Here is a 25162-nt window from a genome sequence, read left to right as displayed (position 1 = left end):
TGTGAATGTTGCGACGGCTGGGCTTTGGTCGATGCCAGAATTGGAGGAGAAAAGCAAAGTTGGGGGTTATAGTTTGAAATCCTACTCGGCGTGTGATGGCAAAGATGGAGGCGATATAAATTCCACTCGAGCGAGCGACAGAAATCAGCGCTGGTGGTTTGATTCCCTTGGCCTATGATGAAAGTAGGCTATATGCCTTGCGCCGAGGGCTCCGAGGTTTAGGATGTTGCGGGGACGTGAGGACGTGCCTCGGCATAAGTTCCCCAGATCTACAGATGGCAAGACGCTGACCTACCCCAAACATTGCCACGCCAGATCCCTGCCACTTCCCCGATATCCCAGGCCCAGTCGCTTCCCCAACTCTGAATGAGGAAGTCCGTTCGTGGAGAGCCGCACAAGTACCCGCCAGTCTAGCCTATTGTGGAAATTCCTGGGACGTTTCTTGAACGACGTCTCCCAAGACTTGTCACACAACTGCTTTGGCCTCAAAAAGTTGTTAGTTTATGTCCAATCATAGTAACTTCAACGACACCAGATGCAGTATGTGCAATCACAAAGCCTCATGGCATTTGAGACCTTCGCCCAACCTTGTATTCAGACTTCAACTCTTCGCAACCATGAACACACAGCCCTATCTGACCAGCCCTAGTTTCGAACAACTCCACAAGGGCTCCACTGCTGGATCCCACAAAAATGACAAAAAACATACAACACCGGGTATTCGCTGGTCGTCACCGACCCAACTACTAATCCAGCGGTTACCAGCTTGTCTATGGGAGAGCGGACGGGATCCCGAATTTTCTGGTACCTATGGTCGTATGTGTTTGTTTGTAGTCTAGCTCGACTTATATAGCAGTTTCCACCTTTTCGACAAACCCTCGTAGCTCCTGGTTGGCCTGCTCCGTGGCGAAACTCTGAAATGCTATTTGTTTCTGACGTGTCTCTCCACTCGACAAAGTCGAAACCACACTTCTTGAAGCTTCAGGACTTTAAGTCTAATGGTTAACGCCGTCTATGGAACAACATTAATTACATCGCGGTAGGAAAACGGCAGAAACGGTCACTTTAGCCATCTTTGAGTCTTTCTTTGGAGCTGAGAGAGCATTAGAAGAGCCAGTTACTGTTGCGTATGTTTGATCACCTTACGATACTGCATTCGTATGCTTGGTCATCAACGGGTTGAGTACCTCTTGCTATGTTTTTAGGTTCTCGGCGAAGAAAGTGGTATGTATACTCTTTCGCGTGACGGTATAGGTTAAAGTCGAGCCCGTGGAGCGACGATATCTGATGTTACTCAGCAAGTAGCGCATCGCAGCCATACTGGTTGAGGCCGTCTAATAGGCTATTCAGAACAACGATCGACCTTGCAGCCGCAGTCGCTACTATCTCATCATCTCCGAGGCACCTGATGATCCTCACATTGAGTCGCTCGCAGATGTATAGGCCGTGGGAGTAGGTGGAGTTTGTCATGAGCGTATAGGAGGCGGTCTCATGAATAGGCTTGAGGTCGCTCGCTCGGGTAAGAAACCTATACGTACTACCTGTGTGGAAGGCAACGATGGATCGGCAAATTGGCGAAATTTGTATTCGAAGTTGACGTAGTGGCTAGGTTTCTGACTGTACAAGGGGCCTAGAGGGCACTCTTTCTCAAGACGTACGTAACCACTTATTTACTAGACCCCCACCCCCTCACTGCCATAGCCTATATTGTCTTCGAGCCAGAGTTTCTCCCCCTAACGAGTGTTCTGTTCTGTGGACAAACATCACACAACTTTTATCCGTGTTTCCGTGCCCAGAGACCACTGTGCCCAGCTTGCGTGTTCCGGAACCACAGGTTCCGGACCATGTCCCCTTGCCAAATAGCTCTGGTTTGGGTTTTCTTTGAGCAAGATACAGAAGCCCACGCGACGATATTCTTGGTCTCGAAGCCGCTTCAGGACCAAACAGCCTCTCTCTGAGACCTCGTCAGACGATTTTTCAAGTATTGGAGCACAGTGTACTTCATCCTGATGTTCCAACCCGTCGTCTTCCAGCCCGCAATCAGGTAAACAGAATGCAACAATTGTGTCGTCCTGATTGACATGGTTCAATGTCCAAGCCACCTCGGGGTCGCCCCTGAAGTCGTCCATGTACAAGGGTGGCTCACGGCCTTGAGTCTGGACGTCAATTTTCGCAGAGATAAGTGTGACCCCAAGTTCGAGGAAGGCCCCTGGAAGTATCTCGGAAAATGGGTCACCTGTTTTCGGCTGGACATCGACTTCGTATATTGTGCAGAGCTCTCGTAGATCGATCTTTCCGTAGGTTTTGCAATTAATCAGGCTGATGTAATCGTCGAGGGTGCCTGGCCACCAGGTTCGGCACTGAGCATTGTGCAAGGCATCGACAGAAGCCCAAGACCAGGAGGGAGCACGATATGCCTGAGGCCTGCGACCGATACCTGCAGCCATTTCAAATTCCTGCTCCCCGCTGCAGTGGTACCAACAAAGGCTGTGGGGTAAAGAAGCCTTCCACAGACCCGCCAAGTAAATATCATCCGTGGCTTCATGATAAATCTGTGCAAGTCCGGAAAGGGCGGGTAGTTTGTCTTGGTAGTTTGTCAGGTTTCGCGCCGTGTAGTGTTGAACTGTCCTAACCCACCACTTCTCAGCCTCACCTTTAGCATTTCCAGGTGGCCAAGCTTGTTTAGACAGCACTTTACGCCAACCCCAATCGCTTTTCAACCCTATATCTCCACATTCGCAACGATGCTCCTCCTGGCACCTCCAAGAGATGTCGAACGGCCCGAATTCTAGAATCCTGGGAGGCAGAAGATACTCCTGATACGTCCAGCCCCTAGTCTCCAGGTCTGTTGGTGGCGTATCATGCGAATGCTCCACCGTGACTCGGAGGATGGCTTCAGTCCCGTCGTCTCCGGTAATCTTGATCCGGCGATCATTCTTTCTGGCGGAAAAGATTCCACTGTCCATACTAGTCGACATACTGGCGCAGATCGTGAATTGAGAGTTTTGATATATCCGCGCCATTGCTGAGTTCTCTGCTGCGAAATCGGCCTCGGTCTTGGCCGCATCCTCGCCAGACATGCCAGAATATGCTTGCAGAATGCATAGTGTATCTATCCAAAGATAGCTTACAGACATGCGTCTACAGACCATGATAGCATCTTGGAACGTCTTCGGGATTTCGTCCCACGGAATTCCTTCCATGTGATTCTGAATATTCCCCACCGTACTGGTCAATCGTCTGTGTTTCGGACTACCCCAGCGGTGGCTGAGGCAGACATACGGGTCCTTGAAGTGTTTGATTTCGTTCGTTTCAAACAGTCGAATCGGATCTTCACGAACATTGAGCAGCCTTTTTGGGTAGAAGTCCGATTTTCCGCAACTATGCTGGTCCAAACATTGACGGAGCCAAAGTCCAGCCCTTTCAAGGCTCCTGTCTGGGTAATGTGTGTTCGAAAAACGAGGCCTCGTCAGAGAGGGAAAGGAGACACCTTGGACAGTAAAAGTGTTTCCTTCGTCAGATTCTCTGCAAATGACAAGATTCAGGAAGGTTCCCATGAGGAATATCTGCATTGGGGTCTCGGGAAGCTTATACGCATCCGGCTGTGGCAGAAATTCCAGTCGTTTGAGGACATCGGCATGTTGCGCCTTGTCTTGTGCTCCCTGAAACAGAGCGGGGAAACACCCGCTGGCAAAGGCTTCAAGAACCTTCACATGAAGCCAGCAAAGACGACAGGACTTCGCCGTCTGCCGGATGTCCGCGTATGTAAGATAGTAGTCTTTTAATGCTCTGCACACATGCGAGGGATCAGACATGGTTTTGCGCAGCTGCTGTTCGTAGCTGATCGGGTTTTTAAAGAAGCTCGCAGCACCGACTTAGTTATCCTAAGCTTTCAGACGCTCGACTTGAACGATATCGGTGTGAATTACCGAAAATCGGGAGCACAGTCCGGCTTTTCGGCGTCGAGTGGGACTATGCGTGTGATTGTGGCGTCGATATTCGAGGATTGAGCGTGAGAGATGGAGACATGTGTCCACGATACATGATCAACAAAGCCAACATTGAGAACGGGCCACAAGTCAAAACGATCGGCTAGACAAAATGAGCTTGTGGAGTACGAAAGAGGGGTTGGCTTGTCTGCTGTCCTCTGTTGGCAGTGGATCGCGTCAGGTGACTCATTCCATCGTCGATTAAATTCGCTGGAATTTACCATCAGCTACTGTCCTTGTCAAGCATAACGTACTCTTTGATCTGCTTAACTAATCCCACACACATTATAAAAACTTGATGCTCAGGTTAGAAACTGATGCATGGCAGGTTTCATAATCTTGAGCTCATATAGCGCAGATTATATGAAAACGGACATTCACAAAGAACATTGAAACAGATAGTGCAGTGTGACTGCTAACTAAGCAGTCTAAGCCACCCTTCATCAACACTCAATAACTTAACCACCTTGTATCAAAATTATACTACGTCGTCCGCAGTCACTTCTTTAGCACCCCCAGGGCCGGCTGGATTGAACGTGACTTCAGTGCTGGCGAAGTCATTCTTGCATGAATGGCTGTGGCTCTCGGCCAAAAACTCACTCACTTTGCTATTCGATCTTGAATGAATGACCACTAACTCCCAGGCACAAATTCACTTTCTCCGTGATCTGATATCCCGACAGCCAATTCACTAGCATCAAATTGAATTGTGAGAGAGAATGGAATACCATCCCTCGACTGAAACGATTTACCTTCTCTACAAAATGGGCCAGGAATCAATACTTAAACCCTGCTGCCCCGAGGCATAATTTCCTTCTTCAACTATCTCAAAATCAGACCGACTCAACTCGACTCGACCTGGCTTGCCTTCATCAACAGAAGACTTGGCGTTGATCCTGTGGCCTGATACAAAGTCTTTACTGTTTGCTGCTTGATCTTGGTCAGTATCAAGGGGCACCGACCCCTATGGCTTCTTACATGGCCCCTACAGGTTGACTCGTCTTGACTAACATTGACCAATTTGCAGCATCAAAAGCAGCTAGTCCTCCGCCTATTCGACCATCTCGAGATCTCCACAGAAAAACCCTCCAGTGTCGACACAAGAAGCATGGCAACTTGCGACACACGAACAATGGTGTGGGCACCGGGAAACCACAAGAAGGTGGAGCACTCCAAGACGAAGGTTGCTACTGGACCTTGGTCCACTGGTCACTTTTGGGTCGACAATGGGCCGTCCTTTTCGACGCCATGGGACACCCCGGACGCCCTGGGATGGACGCCAGATGTTGGATCTCCACCGGCCATGAACAACAACGCGGCTGATGCTACGGGGCCCTGGTCCACTGGAAGTCTTTGGGTTGACAATGGGCCGTCCCTGTTAACACCGTGGGACACCCCTGAGGTCCTGGGTTGGAACACCTACACACCTTGTTGGGAAGACAACTCGTGGTGGGATACGCGGAACTTCGAGGAAGAATGGTGCAGAAGCGACTTGTCCGCGGTCTGGCGCGGACCAGTAACGGCCATCGTAAAATTCGAGAAACCTGCGATTACGACGCACCACCTCCCAGCATACCCTCAGAAGATAGCCGGCAGGCTGTTGGTTCAACGTGGCGGGGTGATGTTCTACCCGTTTGATGCACGACGGACTGAACTTACGGTTTACGAACCTTCGACCTCTGCTACCAAGTCTGATGAGGAGGCCGAGGAGCAGGAGGCGCTGAACGACGCCAAGAGATTCCTTTCGTGTAAGTGAACATAGAGGCTTGAGTCTATGAAAGCACAAAACAGCACCCATACTAACCAGAATTTCTTTATAGATGCGAAGACCGGCAACCCAAGGATCATGTTCAGGGGATTCCACTCAAAGTCCGGGGGAGGCGGGGACCCCAGGCTGAACGGCCCGAATGGGGTGTTCCCGCACGCATTCCTGAACGGCAAGGAACCCACGAACATGTGGGACATTCCTGATCTCCGCGAGATGGTCAACGATCACCTCACGGGCTGGGATAGATGCGCATCAGCCTTCAGCTCGTGGACCCACTTCTGGAGGACGGCCATTCACTTCTCCCATTACAAGGACGAGAGAGGAACCAGCATCGCAGTTCTCGACACCACCTCCATGGAAGACCACGTCTGGTTCTCGGAAGACCTCTGGTGCGCGGATGTGAGCGAGTACGCGTGGTCTGACGAGTACCTGCTCTACGGGCCCATCACGGGGCCGAAGTACCACTGCATCTCGCCCGACAAGCTCTACCGTACAACCAACATCAAGGCCCTCCTGAATGGTTCCACATTTGTCTTCGGTGAAGACCCGGGCTTGGGCGCGATCGAGCGGGCTGCTATCGTGAGCGCCAGAAAAGTCGCCGCCTTCCTGCAGCCGCGTGGCGCCAGCACCGAGAACCTCGCGATCCTGACCGCGAGGTTCGTCAGCTACCGAGCTCACAAGCTTGTCGGCAAGTGGCAGCGCTGCATGTACGACGTCGACCTGGAGAAGTACACCCAATTCACGAGGGACGATATTCAGGTCCTCGCTATGCGGGCTGACGGGTGGGACATCTCGCTCGTCGACGGCACCATGGACACGAGACACTGTCGCTGCTTGAAGTACGAGGTCCAGTTGCTTCAGGCGGTTGAGAACGTGGTCCACGCTTTGGCTTGGAGTGTGTAAAGGTGGCCATGTCGAGGGTGCTCATTGAGGGGGACCGTAGCGGGCTGGAAGACATGACGGACCAGACTGAGGATCTTTGACGGGAAGATTGAGGCGAGGACTGTCGTACTGTTTCGGGCGGCGAAGATCGAGGGAGAGGCTGATGAAATACGTCTTGTGGGTTGGTAGTATCTGTCCACAGGGGGATGAGCTTGTGGCAAGCTCCTTTCGGAGTGTCTTGCTAGAAGAATGTACTCTAATAGAGCAGATTGACGACATTCGGATCAGACCGGCCTAACCCGAACTTAACACATAGCTGGTAGGTCATTCGGTCCATACTCATCTCTAACCAGGAAATCGCTCGAGAAATGCCTCAACAGCGCGAACATATCTCAATGAGATAAGTTTGACGGATATTTGGAGACGGAGTACGCAACTTGACCTGTTTCTGTTCAGCTACCCAATCTTGTTTGCCACCAGCAGTAGATACTCCTACGTGGAGAAAACGCACGTGTGTGACCGACCAGCAATCTAAGTCCAGATTAACAAGATCCTACATTCTGATACGTGGACCCTGCTGCCGAGGCAACGCCCTTCTAGAGCAGTGCCTTCCATCCTCCTCGGCCAGCCGGCCTCTCCAGCCCCAAGAAGCCCAACATAGCACCCAGGTGATCCACGCCCCAAAAGCCCTCGCTCTCACCGCGATCATTCTCACAGACGAACCACGGCAGCCCGAACGCCCCGTCCGCAAACGCGCGGTCCGTGTTTTCCATGAGAGTCCTCTTGGCGTCGCCGCCTGCGACCTCAGACACCGAGGCGAGGTCCTTCCACCCGGCGCGCGTGAGCACGTCGGCAACGACATTCTTGTCGGTGACATCACGGCTCTTAACCCAGTAGGCTTCGAATAAGGCGTCGAGGCCCCTGATTGTGGCTTCCTGGGCAGGCTGCGAGGCGACTGATGGCTGAGGCTGGTCAGGGCTGGCGAGGTGGCCGAGCGCGCAGACGGTCCGCATCAGCTGCAACGTGTTCGCAGGGAAGCCTTCGGGGACGTCAGTCACGACTGGGACGTTGAAATACTTTGCCCATCGGAGGCGCTCGTTGTTGATCCATTTGTCTTTGTCTGGGTTGCATGAGTCGTTAGTCGAGTGCATCTCTGGTACCTGAACATCCCCTCCCACGCCTCAGTGAAGCACATTATCACTTGGGGAGTAGAAGTTGAGTAGGGGCGGTGGTGGTTTGAACGAACTCTTGATCTGAATCGGTGGTGTGTTTCCAGTCTTTTTTATGAGACCCCCAAGAAAAATGGGTATGTACGTTATTTTACAGCCCTTGAACACGGGGTCGTTCTGTGACGCATGTAAGCGAGGAAAGCTTTGCAGCCCAGTGGCTGAAATTGGGCATGTGACATACCCTGAGGATGTGGTAGGCTATATAAGCGAAAGGAGAAACGACGTCGACATAGAGTGTGATCTTCATGGTGAGGAACAGTGTCTCCTTGCGGTTGAGCAGTAAGAGATGTGTGCAGGGAGGATGTGGGGTTGCCTTGAGCGGGAGAGATGGATAGAAGCTAGATATGACGCGTGGGCTGTGTGACTTGCGCTTAATCAATCGGACCAAGGCTCCTCCTGATGTTGGGGACCTCGGTGCATAGAGTGCGGAGTACGTGGGCCGAAGTAGCTCACCAGTACTGCTCGGGCCAATTGCCCATTCCCCTGCTTTGTTGAACGCTAAGTGGGCTTGAATTTGTTAGCACATGAGCCGGCTGAACTAATTTGCAAAGAATCCAAATATTATCCAGACGAATAGACAGGTGTTTATCAATTTCGCTTTCTCATTTCCCAACGCTCGGTATCGAGTTCATCTTTCCAGTCTTCATTCTCTCCAGTCGCATTTCATCCAGTCGCCGATATAATCAAACGACATCTCCAGTCTCATTCATAGCCAACGCAGTCAGTCAGAATCGCCCAAGGCTGTATGCACGAGGTCAAAAGATACATGAGACAGCTGAGGGCGTGCCTTGCGGACAATCTGATCAGGTACCCATCAGCAGTTACTGATGCTCGGATCTCGGCAGATTCACCCTCTCTTTGACTTCTAGGATTGATGTGACCCAGGTTAATGTCCTCCCCGCCTCGTGGCTGTTACGGCACAAGAAAGCCTATTGCGCCAAAACACCACAAAAGAGGGACGTTGTAATGCCGAGAGCATTACCGTGGCTTGCACCTATATACGTACTGTAACAGTGGCATAATGAAAGTGGCGTTGGCAAAATGCCTTCAGGGAGAGCAGTAGGGCATGAAGCATACAAACCGTTGTTGGTCCCGAAACCAGATGGTGAGGCACGACCACCACTTCCTTCTGAAGACCCAGTCGTGTAGCAACTCACTCCAATTGTGGTATCCGCACCTTGGAGTATGCTTGAGTAATTGGAGTGACTCCTGAGACTTGCCGGCTCGGACTGTGGTCAAGGATCGCATCACTACAGTATTACTTTAGATCATGAAAGTACTTCTAAAATAACAGTAATTTGATAGAGCCTCAGGCGCTTGAAATGGAGAGGGTTCAAGTCAAATGATACTCAGAAGCAAGACTGTCGCACTTGAATAGGAAGAATTCTTGGTTAATGTTAATCATCTCGACCACGATTGTACTCCTGTTGGTTATTCGTGGCTCATGCGGAGACCGTCAAGCTCTTTTACTGTAATTTTGATGTGGAGCTGAGGGAGGCCTGTCTATCTAGATCAGATATATCCGTAGACAACATAATGACCGTTGAACGGGAAGAGGAAGTTCCATGCGCGGGGAAACACACCCCTGCCGATGGCATAGGAGGTGTTATAATACGTATATAGGTGCAAGCCATGGTAATGCTCTCGGCATCACAACGTCCCTCTTTTGGGTGTTTGGCGCAATAGGCTTTTTTGTGCCGTGATAGTTTGTAATGCCTCCCTAGGGGTTTTGAGTTTAAGCCAAACTTTGTAACTTTGTTTTTCCTTTGGCCATGGGTTTTCTTACGTAAACAAGGGCTTGACGTGATCTTGGATCCACCCATGTGAAGGAAAAGCAAATCACAACCAAGAAGCTGAATAAAACTTAACTTAGAACTTTGAAATAGTGCCTTTAGATTTATGTTAGGGGGTACCTAGCGGAAAGGTAGCAGCAACTTTAATGGTTTATCGGGATAATAAACCTTAAAGGGTGGCTATTGTTACAGTATGTACGTAGGTGCAACTTTAGAAGCCACGGTAATGCTCTCGGCATTGCAGCGTCCCTCTTTTGGGTGTTTGGCGCAATAGGCTTTCTTGTGCCGTGACAGGAGGGCTTTTCGGGCGAAAAGTCTGGACGAGATGGAACGGCAAAATGGACATTGCATCGAAACATGGAATGTCAGAGGGGTGGATCTGCCTTGGCCGGACCCGGTCAGCATCTGCGATGGGGAAATTCAACGCTGTCGTCTGCGTGAGTTAAGAGCAAGCCTGCAATCCGTTGCAGATTACTCTCAACATCGGACAGGCGTGAGGTGCGCGATGATTGGCTTCAGCGTAAAATAGGCAGCCTAGAACTAAGTGGATTGGGATCCGACATTGCTTCATTCTAGTACAAAAGCAACGATTAGGACTAACGAGACGGGCTCTTATGGCATCAACTCGATAAGACGCATTCTGACGATAATGTCAGCTTAGTTACATGGACCTAGCAATGTCGTGTGCATCTTCCAACCCCTCTCAGATGCTTCTGCATGGGCCAGTAAAGACTGTACTCCATCGTATCTCAGGCGGACGCCCTGAACTTATTTGCTCTCGCCTCACCACAATCATCAGCCAGCCTTGACGTTCCATGTCCAGCTCATCACGAAAATGAGCTCAGTCAGGTTTTAAGCAGCACGACCTGATTACACTCCCCAAACTCGGACATTGAAGCCCTCACACCACTCCCAAATCCCCCAAAATTCCTGGCGCCTAGAGCATGGCCACGGCGTAGGCAAAGACGGAGACGAGGGCCAGGACGTGTCCGGCGCCCAGAGAGTTGACGCTGACAGCCGCGCTCTTCTTGTTGTCGGTGGAGCCCGAGGTGGAGGCGCCGGTGGTGGTGGAGGCGGTTGTGATTCCGAGGCTATTGCAGGTGTCCATGAGGGTGCTGTTGCTCATGAGGGCGTTGACCTTCTCGGCCTTGCTGCTGAGCTTGGCCTGGAACTTGGAGATCTTGTCTGCGTCTCCGTTGAACTTCTCGTTCTGTATCAGGTCGCGTTAGTAGACTGAACAGCAGTCCCCAAGTGACTTGAAATGATGAATGTAAACTCACAAGAGCAGTGGTATTGGCAGCAAACTCCTGCACCTTGGCGAGCCTGGCCATGGCCTTGCAGGACTGCTTGTCGTTGAAGCCGGCGCAGAAGCTCGTCAGGGTGGCGTTGCCCTCCATGGCGGTGAGGTCTGCGGCCTTCTCCTGCGCCTTGGCCTTGATCGCGTCGGCCTTGGTGGTGTTGCCCTTGGTCTTCTCGTCCAGAGCGGTCTGGTTGGCAATGAGAGCGTTGAGCTTCTGGAGACCCTGCATCTTTTCGCAGGCGTCCTCGGTGTCCTGGACAGCGAAGATCTGGTCGCAAGCGGTCATAAGGGTCGCGTTGCTCTGGAGCTCGGTCAACTTGGTCGATGCCTGAGACGCCTTTGCCTGGATGTCCGCAGCCTTGGTGGCGTTGCCATTGGTGATCTTGTCGAGCTTGGTCGAGTTGCCGGCGATGTCCATGAACTTGGTAAGCTGGGAGACCTGCTTGCACTGAGACTTGGTCGAGGTGCCGTCGGTGTTGTTGCCGTCCTTGGCGATGGCCACGCTGGCCATAGCGAGAACGAGGGCGGAGAGGAACTTCATGTTGACTGTTAGGCGGTTGTTCTGAAGACAGAAGACAAACAAGTGATGAGTCGATTAACAAATGTTATGTGAAAACAGTAAGTAGTAATAGCAAACAGCTGAACCAGAGCGTACGGAACCGGCCGTTAGAAGAAAAAGAAGAGGAAAATCGGAAAGGTTAATAGAGACTGATGCTGCGGTGATGTGTTCGAGATAGATGATACTATTCAATTCAGATCACAGAATCAACAAGCGGCCTCACTGGCTTTATATGAGACGTCTTTGAGCCCAAGAGCATCCCATCCCATCGGTGCTTGGCCGCGTCAGCCTGCCTACTTCGAGCCACCTCCGACTTCCGGCTCGCTGCATCTCCTCAGCGTCCCCATGGACAGAAACCATCTTGACTCCGAAACGCAGTCTCATCTCATCTTTTCGTCTGCAGGCGTCTGCCCATGGCGACGTCTCCCACAACCCGGACTGGGGCCCGAGCGACTAGTTTGTCTTTTCAAAATGTGGAGCGCGTCGAAAAAGAGACCCAGTTGTTACAGCGGGGAGACTGCGGCGGTTGTTGGATGGGGAAAGAAAAGCGCGCAGACGTGCCAGTGGTGTATACCCAGAGCGGCCGGCCTCGTCATCTGTGTCTGACTCTCAGACGAGCGAGTTCAGGTGAGGTGTCGTCGGAAGCATAGGACGTTTCGTCTTGGCAAGCCAGTGGCAGCGGCAGTGGAGGCTCGTGTGGCTTAAATCCGGGCTATCCTGGGCTGTCCAGATCAATGGTTAGACCCGCTCGCTTGGCGGGAAGATCTCGATAATCACTGGCTGTGCACAGGGATAGGGGTCTTTCGCCGGGGTGTAGGGCTGTCACAGACCTCGAACCAGCCTCCTGAACTCAGCATGGGTTGCTCCTCAAACCCCAGTGCCCAAAGCGATCAAGGCGATCAAGAATAACCTCAAACTTAAGCACTTGGATCTGCACGCTGATTTTCTGTCTTCGGGCCGAACGCCTGTCATTATGCAACCCTAACAGCCTCTTGGGACGAGCTCCGTCCTCCTGGCCAATGAGGCCACCTAGCGAAGCGCCCTTGTTCAAGGTAAACTCCGCCTTCTCTAACACGATCCTGGGAAAAGCTTTTCCCCTGCTCAGTGACACATACTTCCGAGTGGCACCGGCCCGCTTCTTTTTAGACAAACAGCAGATGCTGGGGGACACCTATGTAGCATTGTTGTTCTCCTGTTCCAGATCCACATGTTACATCCCCTGACCAGAGAATGACCTGCAGAAACTAGCTCACTTAGGTTACATCCTATGCAAGAGAAACTGGCATGGTAAGCTGCCAGGCTGCTAAATGTGTGTGACACTTCGCGAGGTGCATTATTCGGCGAAGGTTGGGTTGCGGCCTCGGCTGCGTGAAGTGCCCATCAAACTGGGCGACCAGGTACTGATTCGGGTTTAGGTGAGTGCCTGCAAACCACGTGAGTAAAACCTCTGTATGGAACCGATGATCGTGACGGGAAAATCGCACGGAATGGTTGGAAATCTCTCACTCACCCTTACTGAATTCCGGGCCGCGGCGATTCGCAGGGCTAGAACAACTGAAACGGCTGTCGGTATTTGTAGTAGCCTTCGCCTTGTAGCCAACACGCGGCCATTGGACTGCTTTCTCGGCTCCTATGATGTTGGTTCTAGTTATTTGAATCCCGCCAATTCCTGCGAATACCTTCTCAAAAATTCCCAACAATGGGGTATGCGGCGCAAGAGATCTATATATAGTAGTTACAAGTTGCTTCCAGTCTCCTCACTGCCGAATTCTGAACTGGCTCAAATATAAAACCGCGGCATATGGCGATGTCGGCATGAAGATGGCCATTGTTGGGTCCGCTCTCAGGCCGCTGATTGGATGTGGCGGTTCAGTTCTGGAGGAATATCAATGCCAAGGATCTGCAGCAGGAGGAAAAGGAAGACCGTGGTACTGTTTTCTAGACAGACCGGGATGTGAGCCGATCCATTTCGTGAAAGCTGCTGTAGTTGCAAATATCACTGATGGTTCAGGCAGTCAGACCAGATATATTCCGTGGCATCCAGATGTCTAGAGGTCAGGAGCATAGACGTACTCGCTAGAAAGAGTAATGCTTGCCAAGACTTACACTGTTTAAATGCGTTTAGGGATGCAGTAATCACGTGACATGATATTCCATTCTTATCTGACACCTGCCGAAATTCTTCTCAGGCAAACACACTGCTCATTACGATTTCCTTCCCACGCCTGCTGCAAAATTTCTGACATCTCTGGAGACCTAGAACGGAATGGAAACTGCAGTAAAGAAAGGCAACCGCTGGCGGGTTCATCAATGCGCATCTGCGTTATGGGAGTGCAACTGTGACCCCATGCCCTACTACGAGGATGCCGCGTCCAGCGCCGCAGACCTTGGCATCAGCCTGGACAAGGCCGACTGGCACGGGAGCCCGAGCTACATGTACCAAGAGCGCACGCTGCAGAAATACAAGGCCTTCGTAGAGGCCGCGTCCGGGAGAGCCGTGCTCAGAGATTTAAAGGAGCGCCCGCTGACCCCCGCCGAGAGCCAGCGGGCCTGGGCCACGCTGCGGCTGGACGAAGTGACCGAGGCGTCCGCTAACTCGGAGGCCGCGCGAGCGGAGCGCGAGGCGAGCTGGGGCAAGGAGCGGGTATTGCCGGGGGCGGAGAAGACACCACGGACGCGGGTGAGGCTGGTCAGCCAGATGAAGAGGATGGACGCCACCACCGAAACGTGCATTTTCACCAGCAGCATTGCCGATTCTGAAGACGGCGGGGATGATGCCGCCGAGAAGTGGACGCTTGTGCGCGAGCTCACCATTGGTATAGTCCAGGAAAAAAGGGAGACGGAAGTCGTCGTCGCGGTTGGAGAGACCATGCTGGCGACCATGTCGTACGAAGAGGGCAGCCACCGACTGCTGCGGTGCACTGGCCGTGTCGGTCTTGCCCTGGAGCTCCTCACCGTCGTGGGCGGGATATCGCGAGAAATTTCCTACGACAGCGTCACGTACCTGTGGGTGAAGGAGTTCGAGCAAGTGCGGGATATCCTGGCCTGGAGCATCGGCATAGCTGCCGTCACGGAGTTCAAAGCCGCCGGTGCCGGTGGGAAGATTAAGCCCTCGGGCTCTGGTGGATGGATGCCGAGAGAGATGTTCAAGGCTACACTTGCTCTGCTACCGGTCCGAGAAGGCTTTGTGGACTTAAAAGAGGGGGGAATGCAAGCGGCGGTGAGGCCAGTGTCTTATAAGCATGGGCCGCTGCTCTGTCCACTATGCTGGGACACGGGTGAGCTCAGCCGGCACAGCCAGGCATGCTTCGTTCAACCCAGGCGCTTGGTTGGCTCTTCGGATATGGGCGAGCAGTTTACCGCGGTATCTCACTTGTGGAGTGAGTTCAAAGGCGAGGACACGGTGACCAACATGCGCCGCAGCGCGGCCATCGTCGGAGGTCCCTCAAGTCTATGGATTGATAAGCTGTGCATAAACCAGAATGATACTGACGAGAAGGCTACCGAGTTGTCTCACATGGGTAGCTACTATGCTGGGGCTCACACCACTTTGATTTGTCCGGCACAACAGGTTACTACAGTGCCCTTGGTCGAGCCAAGTAGGCACTTAGTAGCTATTCCGGATCAACTCAAAAGCTATCATGGTCTGAGCACCTGGGCACAGGACGGGTGGCATAGCAGGGTCTGGACATTCCAGGAAGGGTATCTAAGCAGGAACCCTCAGGTCGTCAATTCAGATACAGGAACTGGACTGAATGCATGCTGGTTGGATTTCATGGCATACGCCGCGACGGAGGGTGCACCTGTCAGGTGCGAGGTAGGGCTGCCGCCGTACCATCAAATCACTGGGTTCGGCAGAGATAACTATGGGGGTTCAGGGACATATGCCACACCGTACATGCGGGCATGGGCGGCGTGTCGGCGGCATGACTGGGCACCGGATCTATCCGTCATCCAAATACCACTGGGGAGGCTGCTCCAGCTTACGCATGAGAGGAAGTGCACAGACGAGCGTGATCGGATCATCGGAGTGCTGGGCCTGGCGGCATTGGCTGAACGGTTCAGACCAGGCGGGCTCTGCGATCTGGACGATGCCTACCGCGAGGCGGTGCGCTGTGGCGCCCTTGGTGCTGAGGTGCTGTTGGCCGATGTAGGCGGGACTTCTCCGAACTCCTGCTGGATCCCCAAGAAGCGATCCGAGGCTAGACATGCGCCTGCGATGGACACCAACTGCAACTCTCTGCCCCTGAAGGTGGATGAGAGTGGAAGGCTGGTCTGTGAAGCATACGAGGTCGGTATGGACATGGATGCAAGGGACAGATGCAAAGAATGGGAGCATCATCACCAGTTCAACCTGAAGTTCGATGGAGGAGTGTCAGACGTGTCAAATAATAGCGTTGGATGCTTAGTCAATTAGGCTAGCTAACGTCTATTCAACGGGAGGGAAGGCCCCTATTTATAGTTATTATCCTCCATACAGTGGCAAACGTATGGGGAAAAGGATATCCCGTATTAATAATAGCCTAAATATCTAAAATATTCCAACAGCCCCCCTTAAACTAATTCCCTTTTATTTATTTATTTATTATATATAAGGGATTTAGTTTATAAAAAAGGAATATTTAGTTATATAGTAAGAAAACCTTATAAAAAGGAAAAACTCACTTATTAAGTGTTTATATATTTAGGCAAAAAACCCAAAAATTTGCTGTTACTTAAACTTAAACTTGTAGCCAATAGGGTATTATATATTAAATTATAGTTTTATATGGGATTTACTAATTATTTTATAATAGCTACGGTATATCACGGCATTTTTATATATTAAAGTCACACATCATTTTATTTATACTATATACACTACGGAAATACGTTTTCTATGTAGAATTAAACGTATATAAACGCAGTATAAGTATATTGTAACTGTGTGTATATATGGTATATATAGGCCGTATAAGTAACGCTTATTTTTCAGGAAAAACCTTTATTATTTTAGTTATTTCTTTTAGGGGAAAACCTCCAGTATTTAGGGTAATATTATATATATATATAATCAAATCCGCTTTATTTATTTATATATTTTATAAGTAAAGGAAAAAATCTTAACCCTAGTTATTAAAGAGTAAACACCTTAATTTATTTTACGCGCATTATAATATAAGTGGAAAATCTCTCTATTCTCTAGCTTAATATTTATATTATTTTTCTATTAAACTATACTTTTCTTTAAACTCTCTATAGTGTAGTTTATTTATTAGTTTTGTAAGCCAGTTTGCTAAATTCTGCTTAAAATCTATATATTTTAATATTACTTTATTATTTTTTATTGCTTTTCTTATATAATAATATGCAATATTTATATATTTAGTTTTTTTATAAAATAAAGTATTTTTGGCTAATTTCTTAGCCCTATTATTATCTATATATATAGTAGGGGGCTTAAGATTAAAGCTAATATTTAAATTATTATTAAAATATTCAAGTAAATTATATAAATATTTAGCTTCTTTTATAGCTTTTCTTAATGCTATATATTTTGCTTCCATAAAGGAAAGTGCTAGTGTTTTTTATAGCTAAGAATTCCAGCTTATGAGATTTATTTTATTATTATTATTATTATTATTAATATTATATAGGTTAAATATATAACTTAAGGTGCTTTTTCCAATGAATATATCATTACCTTAGTTTAAATCTATATAGCTTATTAATTATAAATTATTTTCAAAGTAATTATATACTTTAGATATATGTGGGAATTTATATATATATCCCTATATTTTATTTAATTCTTTTATATACTCTAGCCCTAGGTTTGCTATATATTTAGCTAACTTGTTTATAGAATAGGTTAAATTTAGCCTTGTTTTTAGGCTAGTATATAATATAAACCCTATTTATTGCTAATATAATTTTATAGTATTTTTATTAGCTTGGTTAGTATATTTTTCTAATTTTCTATTAGGGGTATATAATATAAGTTAAGGGATTATTTCCTTTTTCTTAACCTTTTCTTTTATATTAAATCTTTTTAATATTTTATTTATATATTTATTTTAGTTTATAGTTATTTATTTATCTTCTCTGTTTATATATATATCGCTTTTAAGGAAATCTGTTAAATCTCCTTAAAAATTTAGTTTTATATTTTTATATAGTTTATTAATTATTAAATTTATATTATTATTATTAAGTCCTATAATAATAATATCGTTTACATGATATATAAATATAATTTATTTATTAAGGTATATAAATACCCTTTTATTATATGGGTAAACAATAAATCCTAGCTTGGTTAATATATTTTTTAAGTATTTATATTAAAGCATAGGTAATTATTTTAGCCCATATAAAGCTTTATTTAGTTTTGCAACTTTATTTTTATATTTTGGTTTATTATATATATATGCAGGTAATTTTATATATATTTTAAAATCAATATTAAAGTGTAGAAATGCGTTTTTAATGTCATAACTATATATATAATATCCTTTATTTATTGCTATTATTAAAAGCATAGTATAGGTCTTAGGGCGGTAGATTGTAGAAAAAGTCTTTAAATAGTTTATGCTTAATTTTTGGTTATATCCCTGAATAACCCATTTAGATTTAAATTTAGTATTATTTTTATTATTTACTACCTAACTAGGCTTTATAATAGCTGGGTTATTTATAAATTTCTTTTTATATACCCATTTCCCCCTTAGAGTCGTACGGCTGGGTGGTAAATTCATTATTATATAAGTATTTTGTTTTTGTAAATTATGTATTTCATTTAGCATAGATTTAACTTATAAGGGTTTTTCTAGGTTATTTAATATCTCTTTTAAAGAAGAAGGTTTATTAATATTAGCTGTAGTTAAGCAGTATTTTAATATATTTTCTTGGGTATTTAATATAGATATTTAGTTATTTAATAATGTATCTTGTATAGTATATATATAGTTTTTTGGATTCCCTTAGATTATTATTTTGTTTAAAATAGGAGGGGAATTTTCTTCCCTTTGTTTTTGTAATTTTAGGAATATATATATGTTATTATTATTATTATTATTGTTATTATTAATATCGTTATTATTTATATATTGCCCTTTTAATATTTGGATATCCTGAATTAATATAGGCTTTTTATTATTTATATCTTATACTTAATATATATTTAATTTTAAGACTATATTTAATAATATGCCCTTTTTATTTCTAAGTTTTAATTTAGTTTTATAATTATTATTTTAAAAATATATAATAAATCCTTATAATTTTAAGTTATTTATATAAGGCTTTTTTTTATTTATTACCTTATAAAGGCACTTATACCTTAGGTTTTTATAGGGTGTAATATTATATAAATATATAGCATATTTTATTGCTTTTCCTTATAAATATATAGGTAGATTTGCTATATATAAAAGACTTTTAACTTTATTTATTATAGTTAGATTTAGTCTTTTTATTAAGCCATTTAGTTCTTTTGTATATAGGGGCGTTATATAATAAGTTATGGAGTATTTATTTAATAAGATTTTAAATCTTTTATTTATATATTTGCCTTTATTATTGGTAAAGAATTCTTTTATTCTTTTATTATATTTATTTTCTGCCTTATTTTTATAATTATTAAAAGCTTTTAATGCTTTGTTTTTATTTTTAAGTAAAGAAACTTTTAAATATTAAGTTCTTTTATTAAGGAATAATATATAATATTTATATTTATTATATATAGGTTTTAAGGGATCGCTTATATTACTATATATTCTTTTAAGTATATTATATACTTAGTTATTTAGGCTAGTCTTATTTATTTTGGTTATATGCTTAGCTTTTAAGCATACTTTATAGTTGCTTATATATTCTTAAATAGGTTTATTTATTAATATATTTATTTTATATTTTTAAAGAAATATTTCTAAAGCTTGGATATTTATATAGCTTAGTTTATAATGCTATTTATATATTTCTTTTTTATTTTTATTATTTATATTTAAATTTTGTTAAGTTATATATATATTTTAAAAAGTATATTTAGGTTTGTTTATTTATTTTATTATGTTAATTCTTATAAAATATAAGCCGTCTTTTTAATATTCTTAAGTTATTAGCTTATTTATTTCTTAAGAGTATAATTTAATAGTATTTCCTTTTAATTCTAGTTTGATTTTATTACTTATGTACTTATATTTAAGTATATTTAAACTTAGAAAAGGTATATAATATATATTAAAAAATCTTTTTATAGTATTTGTTTTTGGAAACTTAATTATTAAGTTCCTTATTTTATTTATGGATATAGTACCTGCATTACCCCATTTTACGGTTTTATTAGTTATATATATAATGTTAAAGAGGCGTATATCTTTAAAACTTATTATATTTGCAGCAGTATTTACGGCTATTTTTATGGAATTTATATATTGTTGATTTCTTGTAGATTTATTATTATTAGCTGCTATTGTTGTTATATATATATATGGGGGTATATATAGGGTTATTTACCTTAATTTCCATTGGGTTGTTAAAAGAGAGTTGTAAGAGATTTAATAAATTTTTATTATATTTAGTATTTTCTATTGAATTATTTATAGCCGTATGGGCTATAGGTTTTTCTTAAGCGCCTTTTAAAGCCGTGGAAAACTTTATGCTAGCTAATAAAGTTAAGAGTTGCTCTTGTATTTTCTTTCATTTCTCTTAGCTTATATTCTTTCTTAAAAAACTTAGTTTTTCCTTTTTTTATTTATTTATTTTTTAGTTAGCAGGTGCCTTATTTGGATAAAGGAAATAGCAATTTTCTTAAGTATGCCCCTTTATTTTACAATTAGGGCATATAACAATCTTTTTTTTATCTTTCTTGCCCTTTATATATAAAGCTTTTTTAAATAATTTAAAAGGTTTCCCTTTACTTTTATTTAATAGGCTAGAAAAGAGAGATTTAATTATATAGGCATTTAAATCTTTTTTAAAACTAAGTTATATTTTAAATAAAGCCAATATATTTATTATTTAAGTTATAAAGAATCCAGCTAATTATAATTTATTTAGGAAGAATTATATCATTAGCCTTTAAATTCTTTAAAAAAAGCTTTAGCTTATTAATATATTCTTTTATAATTTTAAAATTATTAAAACTAATATTAAAGAACTTTTTATAAAGTAAATATTAGCTTATAAACTTAAAAAGTTTATAATAAGATTTAAATATATCTTATACTTCTTAAGCATTATTTATATCTTTTATAAACATAATAAGCTCTTGCTTATATATAAGTTTAATATTAATAAAGGCTCTTTTATTTTAAGCTAAAAATAAGCCCTAGAAAAGATTCTTAAGATTATTCTTAATAGCGTTTTCTTTCTTAAGCTAAGCTTAAATTTTAATGCTTTAATATATATAGTTTTCCATTTCATTAAAAAGTAGAATATTATACTTATTAAGGGATGCTATTTTTAAAATAAATAAATAAAGTATTTATTAAGATAATTAAGATAATAAAAAAAAAATATAATAAATTTTAAATAAGTTTAATAAGTTAAGGAATAAAAATATAAGTATTAAAGTAATATAATTATAAAGAAAAGAAAAAGAGCTTTTAAATAGTATATTTTTAAGGTATTATAAATTAAAAATGGCTAAAATATAGTTAAGTATTTTTAAGGAAGTTTAAGAATTATTATAATTCCATTGGAATTTACATTTTTAGTATTAATTTAATATAGTTTTTAAATTTTAAAGAAATGCTCTTATTATTCTTAATAAAGGCTTTTAAATAATATATAAATTATATAAATAGGTTAAATATTAATAAAAAAATAATTAAGTATTTAAGTAAAGAAGATATGGTTTTTATATATAGGCTTTGGGTTAAGAAATAAGGTTAATTTATAATGTTAAATGGGGCGATTTAATTGGTTAAGGGCTTATTGATTAGCCTAATTAAGTAATTAATTAAAAGGTATGTTTTAAGTATAAAGCTTATCTTATTTAAAAGGTTTAAGAAGTAATAGCAATTAGGGGTATTACGTAATATGCGTTTTCCGTATTAAGTTAGCATTACCGTTTTAGGTAAGCTCCAGGCCTTATAACCTATTAAATAATAGCGTTAAATGCTTAGTCAATTAGGCTAGCTAACATCTATTCAACAGGAGGAAAGGCCCCTATTTATAGTTATTATCCTCCATACAGTGGCAAACATATGGGGAAAAGGATATCCCGTATTAATAATAGCCTAGATATCTAGAATATTCCAACAAGACGCCCATGTACAGTTTAGGGGTTGTACGAGCACACGTGGGAGGGTTTACATGCTGGCCCCCATCGAGAAGAAAGATTCGGTGGCTGGTAGAGTCCTGGTTTGGGCTTCCGACAATGGAGATGGAACTCATCACGTACATGGCACAGGAAGCATCATATGGGGACACAGATACCGGACGGGGAAAGAGCCGGCAGTCAACGAAGAAGATACAACAGTGACATTGACTTTGGGTACTGCGTCATATCGCGCATTGAAAGACGAGCGACAGAGGACGAGCTGCAATGCTGTTCAGGCATAGAGGCAGAACACTTGCTTTCGATACTTCACTGTGCTCAACCAAACATGGCACTGAAAGTCCGACGTCCCAATCAAGTCCCAGACTCGCCCTCTTCAGGAAGTGCCCCGAAGATCCGAGCGCCTCCAGCAACCAAGAGCTCCTTGGCCCAAGACCTGACCTCCAAATCTTCCACCGCGTTGACGTCGACCGCGTATCCTCTCGGTATCAGATCCTCCAGATCATCATACTCTTTCTCCATCGCCGTTCGTCCAGTGTACAGTTCCCACACGCTCACACCAAGGGCGTACATGTCATCTTCAATCGAAGGGAGCTTCCAATCCGGATAGCCCCTGTTGGGCGAGATGTATTGCGGGCTGCAGCCGCCCTCCCACTCCTGTGGACGGCCGTCGAGGTAGAAAGCTGTGTCGAAGTCGCACAGGCGGAGGGTACCGTCTTGAGCGCAGAGGAAGTTGGACGGTCCGACATCACCATGGGCGATCCCTTTCGCATGTAATCGAGTGACGAGAGAGACCATGTCGTCTTTGACCCTTCTCCGTTCGGACGGCGAAGTTATGCGCCTTACTTCCAAAGGCGAACCTAGCTCCATGATGATGCCGTCGACGGCGACAAAGTCTTGTATGTGTCGTAAGCGGGAATAAGGTGTGATAGACGACTCCCCCGCGTCAACCATGAGCCTGAATTCTTCGTCTCGCCCATGCTGCTTGTATGCGAAGCTGCCGCCGCATTTATAGATATAGCCTTGATTGCCGAAATTGATTTGCTCGAGCGTGTCTGGGTTAAGGATACCTTCGCCCGCCAGCATGATTTCGCGAAGTTTGATCCCAGACTTCGGATCGTTTGTATACTATCTTCTGGGAGTAATTTGCAATGGGCTCCTCTCCTCCACCTGATGTCTCAGGCTGGTGCTGGTCATGCACATTGAGTTGGCTTGAAGTGGTAGACTGATCCATTCCAGGCGTTTCGATGAGGTCCAAACGGTTGGTGGCCCAACACGACATCTGGATTGAGAGAGCACCCAAGTAGAGATCCAAAGTCGTGCCGTGGCACTTGACAAGGAAGAATCTGCGCTCACCAAGGCTACAACTCGAGACCCGTAGAGCGTAAGATTTGTGGAAGAGATGCTGTTCAATTCTTTCGAGAATGCAAACAATCCTAGTGGTACGGCGATTTGGGGGCCTGGTTGTGCTTGCCAAGGAGATCTTGGTTGGCGCCGATGAGGCACATGAAACAAGTAGACGCACCCCAGACCAGATTTGAGAGCTGGCTGCTGGTCTACTTAAAGCCCAATAGCGCCACTCAACGTGACATCGAAGACTGGATCCTTCGAATCTGCGTTACGAAGCCTCACCCTCCATCAAGGCTGCAGAGGTCTCAAGCAGAGGCCTACCCACTCACTATAACATCAAATAGCCAGCTTGTTCATCCAAATCAAGAACGTCATTATTGGATCTGCTCCAGGTCAATTTCCACGTGCGCCGTACTGGTACCAAAAAGGCCCCAGGATCACAAATACAGCCAAAAGAAAGAACCAGTTGCTTGGAACGATAAGTTGGCCTGGATTCATTTTGATTGCCGTCCAAGACTGTCACACCTGTCTCATCTGACTCCCAAAGCTGGGATGGTAACATCCTCTGATAGAGGTCCAGAAGACTGCATGCAGTCCAGGGTGGCAACCCTAGATGCCACACACCATTTTTAAGATAACTATCATCCAATGGGCCCGGATCTTGAAAGCTTTCTCATAATTTACCGTGTAAGGCGAGATAGTTATTTTATGATCCTTTCCTTTTGGACATTACACTGCCTAATCATCTATCAACCGGCACATTTTATATTAAATCACCAAAGAACTACACATACTGCTGAATCCAGGCCCACAACAGTCACAGATACTGGCATAACAATGACTGCGAGGCGATGATACAGCTGCAACTCATTCCTCATGCTACTTCCCTGAGATTCGTGACCACCAAGCAGTGCACACAATTGCCACCCAACTGCCTTGTCCACTCTGCAACAATGAATTAGTGCTTCACAAGGACAGCGCGCCATAATCAAAACGGCAAAAATAAGCCAAAAGAGCCTGCTTTGTCTCGGGCCAAATGTTGTGCAGGAAGGCAAGACACGGGAGCGAGATGACAAGCCGAGCATCGCACGATTACTTAAGTAAACTGTCTCGTATGACATTATAGTTTCTTCCTATCCCGACCATTGAGATGGATACTTTTCAAACTCTTGTTCAAATCGTAAGCTGACAGTTAGCCAACATTACAAACTTTTGGGACATGGTACGTTTTCCGAGACAGTTGGCGCCCCGAGCACTCCGAGCCATACATGTGCAGTCATCAACAAAGACCATTGAAGACAGATGGGTTAGTTTTACCTAATACATGAAAATTCCCTCACCTGGGTGAAGTCATTACCATGTGAATGCATCTGTATTTGTCCATTGTCTCACCTCGCATTCCCCACTGAGCCTAGAGCGTTAGCAAGTGATCTCATTGGGGAGCTTGTGTTGCTGGAAGGATCAAGCCAATAATTTTGAACTGTGTGTGTGTGTTTGGCCGGTGGCAATATAAAAACGCTCCCACTGCCGGTCTTCAGAGTTCAGAAATAGTCAAAGCACTCACCCAAATCTCAATCTTCTCTGCAATTCTAGAATCCAAGCCGAAACAGACCTTCACCATGAAGACCACAACTCTCATCACTGCTGCCCTTGTAGCTTTCACCCCACTTGTCCAGGCAGACAACTGCACTCCGGGGCTCAATTACTGTGGCTATGGTCTCCTGAGGAAAGGTTGGTCTCTGTCTTTGTTAAACTGCATGTGGTCACAGAGAAATGCTAAATCGGTACAGGAAATTACTATAACCAGATCAATGCTGCACTCCTAACCAACAGGCAGTCGACTGACTCCAACCACATCAATCAATCTCTCTTCATGTGTATTGGAGGCAACAACGGGGACATCAGCTTCATCAAGTACTGCGGCACCTGCCAGGACGGTGGATCTGGTCGCAGTGACCACTGCTAAATTGTCTCATCAGAGACCGAAAAGGGCAATGCCCTCTCATCAAACCACAGTGGAACCAGCTA

The 25162-nt window shown here is 44.7% G+C and overlaps 6 protein-coding genes across 6 annotated transcripts; 3 read left to right on the top strand and 3 right to left on the bottom strand.

Moving 5' to 3' along the window:
- Nucleotides 1-5097: 5097 nt before the first annotated feature.
- Nucleotides 5098-6660, top strand: INS49_013665 (uncharacterized protein; the record flags this gene model as incomplete). The annotated part of the gene is made up of 2 exons (XM_043174362.1): nt 5098-5737; nt 5810-6660. The coding sequence occupies 2 exons, from the start codon at nt 5098-5100 to the stop codon at nt 6658-6660; spliced, it is 1491 nt and encodes a 496-aa protein (XP_043021307.1).
- A 575-nt stretch (nt 6661-7235) lies between these two features.
- Nucleotides 7236-8115, bottom strand: INS49_013664 (uncharacterized protein; the record flags this gene model as incomplete). Its single annotated transcript, XM_043174361.1, has 3 exons — nt 7236-7759; nt 7964-7985; nt 8050-8115. The coding sequence occupies 3 exons, from the start codon at nt 8113-8115 to the stop codon at nt 7236-7238; spliced, it is 612 nt and encodes a 203-aa protein (XP_043021306.1).
- A 2483-nt stretch (nt 8116-10598) lies between these two features.
- On the bottom strand, nt 10599-11502 carry INS49_013663 (uncharacterized protein; the record flags this gene model as incomplete). The annotated part of the gene is made up of 2 exons (XM_043174360.1): nt 10599-10871; nt 10942-11502. The coding sequence occupies 2 exons, from the start codon at nt 11500-11502 to the stop codon at nt 10599-10601; spliced, it is 834 nt and encodes a 277-aa protein (XP_043021305.1).
- Nucleotides 11503-13786: 2284 nt separating this feature from the next.
- On the top strand, nt 13787-15937 carry INS49_013662 (uncharacterized protein; the record flags this gene model as incomplete). The annotated part of the gene is made up of 2 exons (XM_043174359.1): nt 13787-15119; nt 15528-15937. 2 exons carry the CDS (start codon nt 13787-13789, stop codon nt 15935-15937), a joined length of 1743 nt encoding a protein of 580 aa, XP_043021304.1.
- Nucleotides 15938-22138: 6201 nt separating this feature from the next.
- On the bottom strand, nt 22139-22870 carry INS49_013661 (uncharacterized protein; the record flags this gene model as incomplete). Its single annotated transcript, XM_043174358.1, has 1 exon — nt 22139-22870. One exon carries the CDS (start codon nt 22868-22870, stop codon nt 22139-22141), a length of 732 nt encoding a protein of 243 aa, XP_043021303.1.
- A 1883-nt stretch (nt 22871-24753) lies between these two features.
- Nucleotides 24754-25100, top strand: INS49_013660 (uncharacterized protein; the record flags this gene model as incomplete). The annotated part of the gene is made up of 2 exons (XM_043174357.1): nt 24754-24865; nt 24925-25100. The coding sequence occupies 2 exons, from the start codon at nt 24754-24756 to the stop codon at nt 25098-25100; spliced, it is 288 nt and encodes a 95-aa protein (XP_043021302.1).
- Between the last annotated feature and the right edge of the window lie 62 nt (nt 25101-25162).

The sequence above is a fragment of the Diaporthe citri genome, assembly GCF_014595645.1.
Source record: "Diaporthe citri strain NFHF-8-4 chromosome Unknown scaffold_7, whole genome shotgun sequence".
NCBI lineage: Eukaryota > Fungi > Ascomycota > Sordariomycetes > Diaporthales > Diaporthaceae > Diaporthe > Diaporthe citri.
The sequence above is the reverse complement of the archived record's forward strand: the minus strand, read 5'-3'. Positions and strand labels throughout refer to the sequence as shown.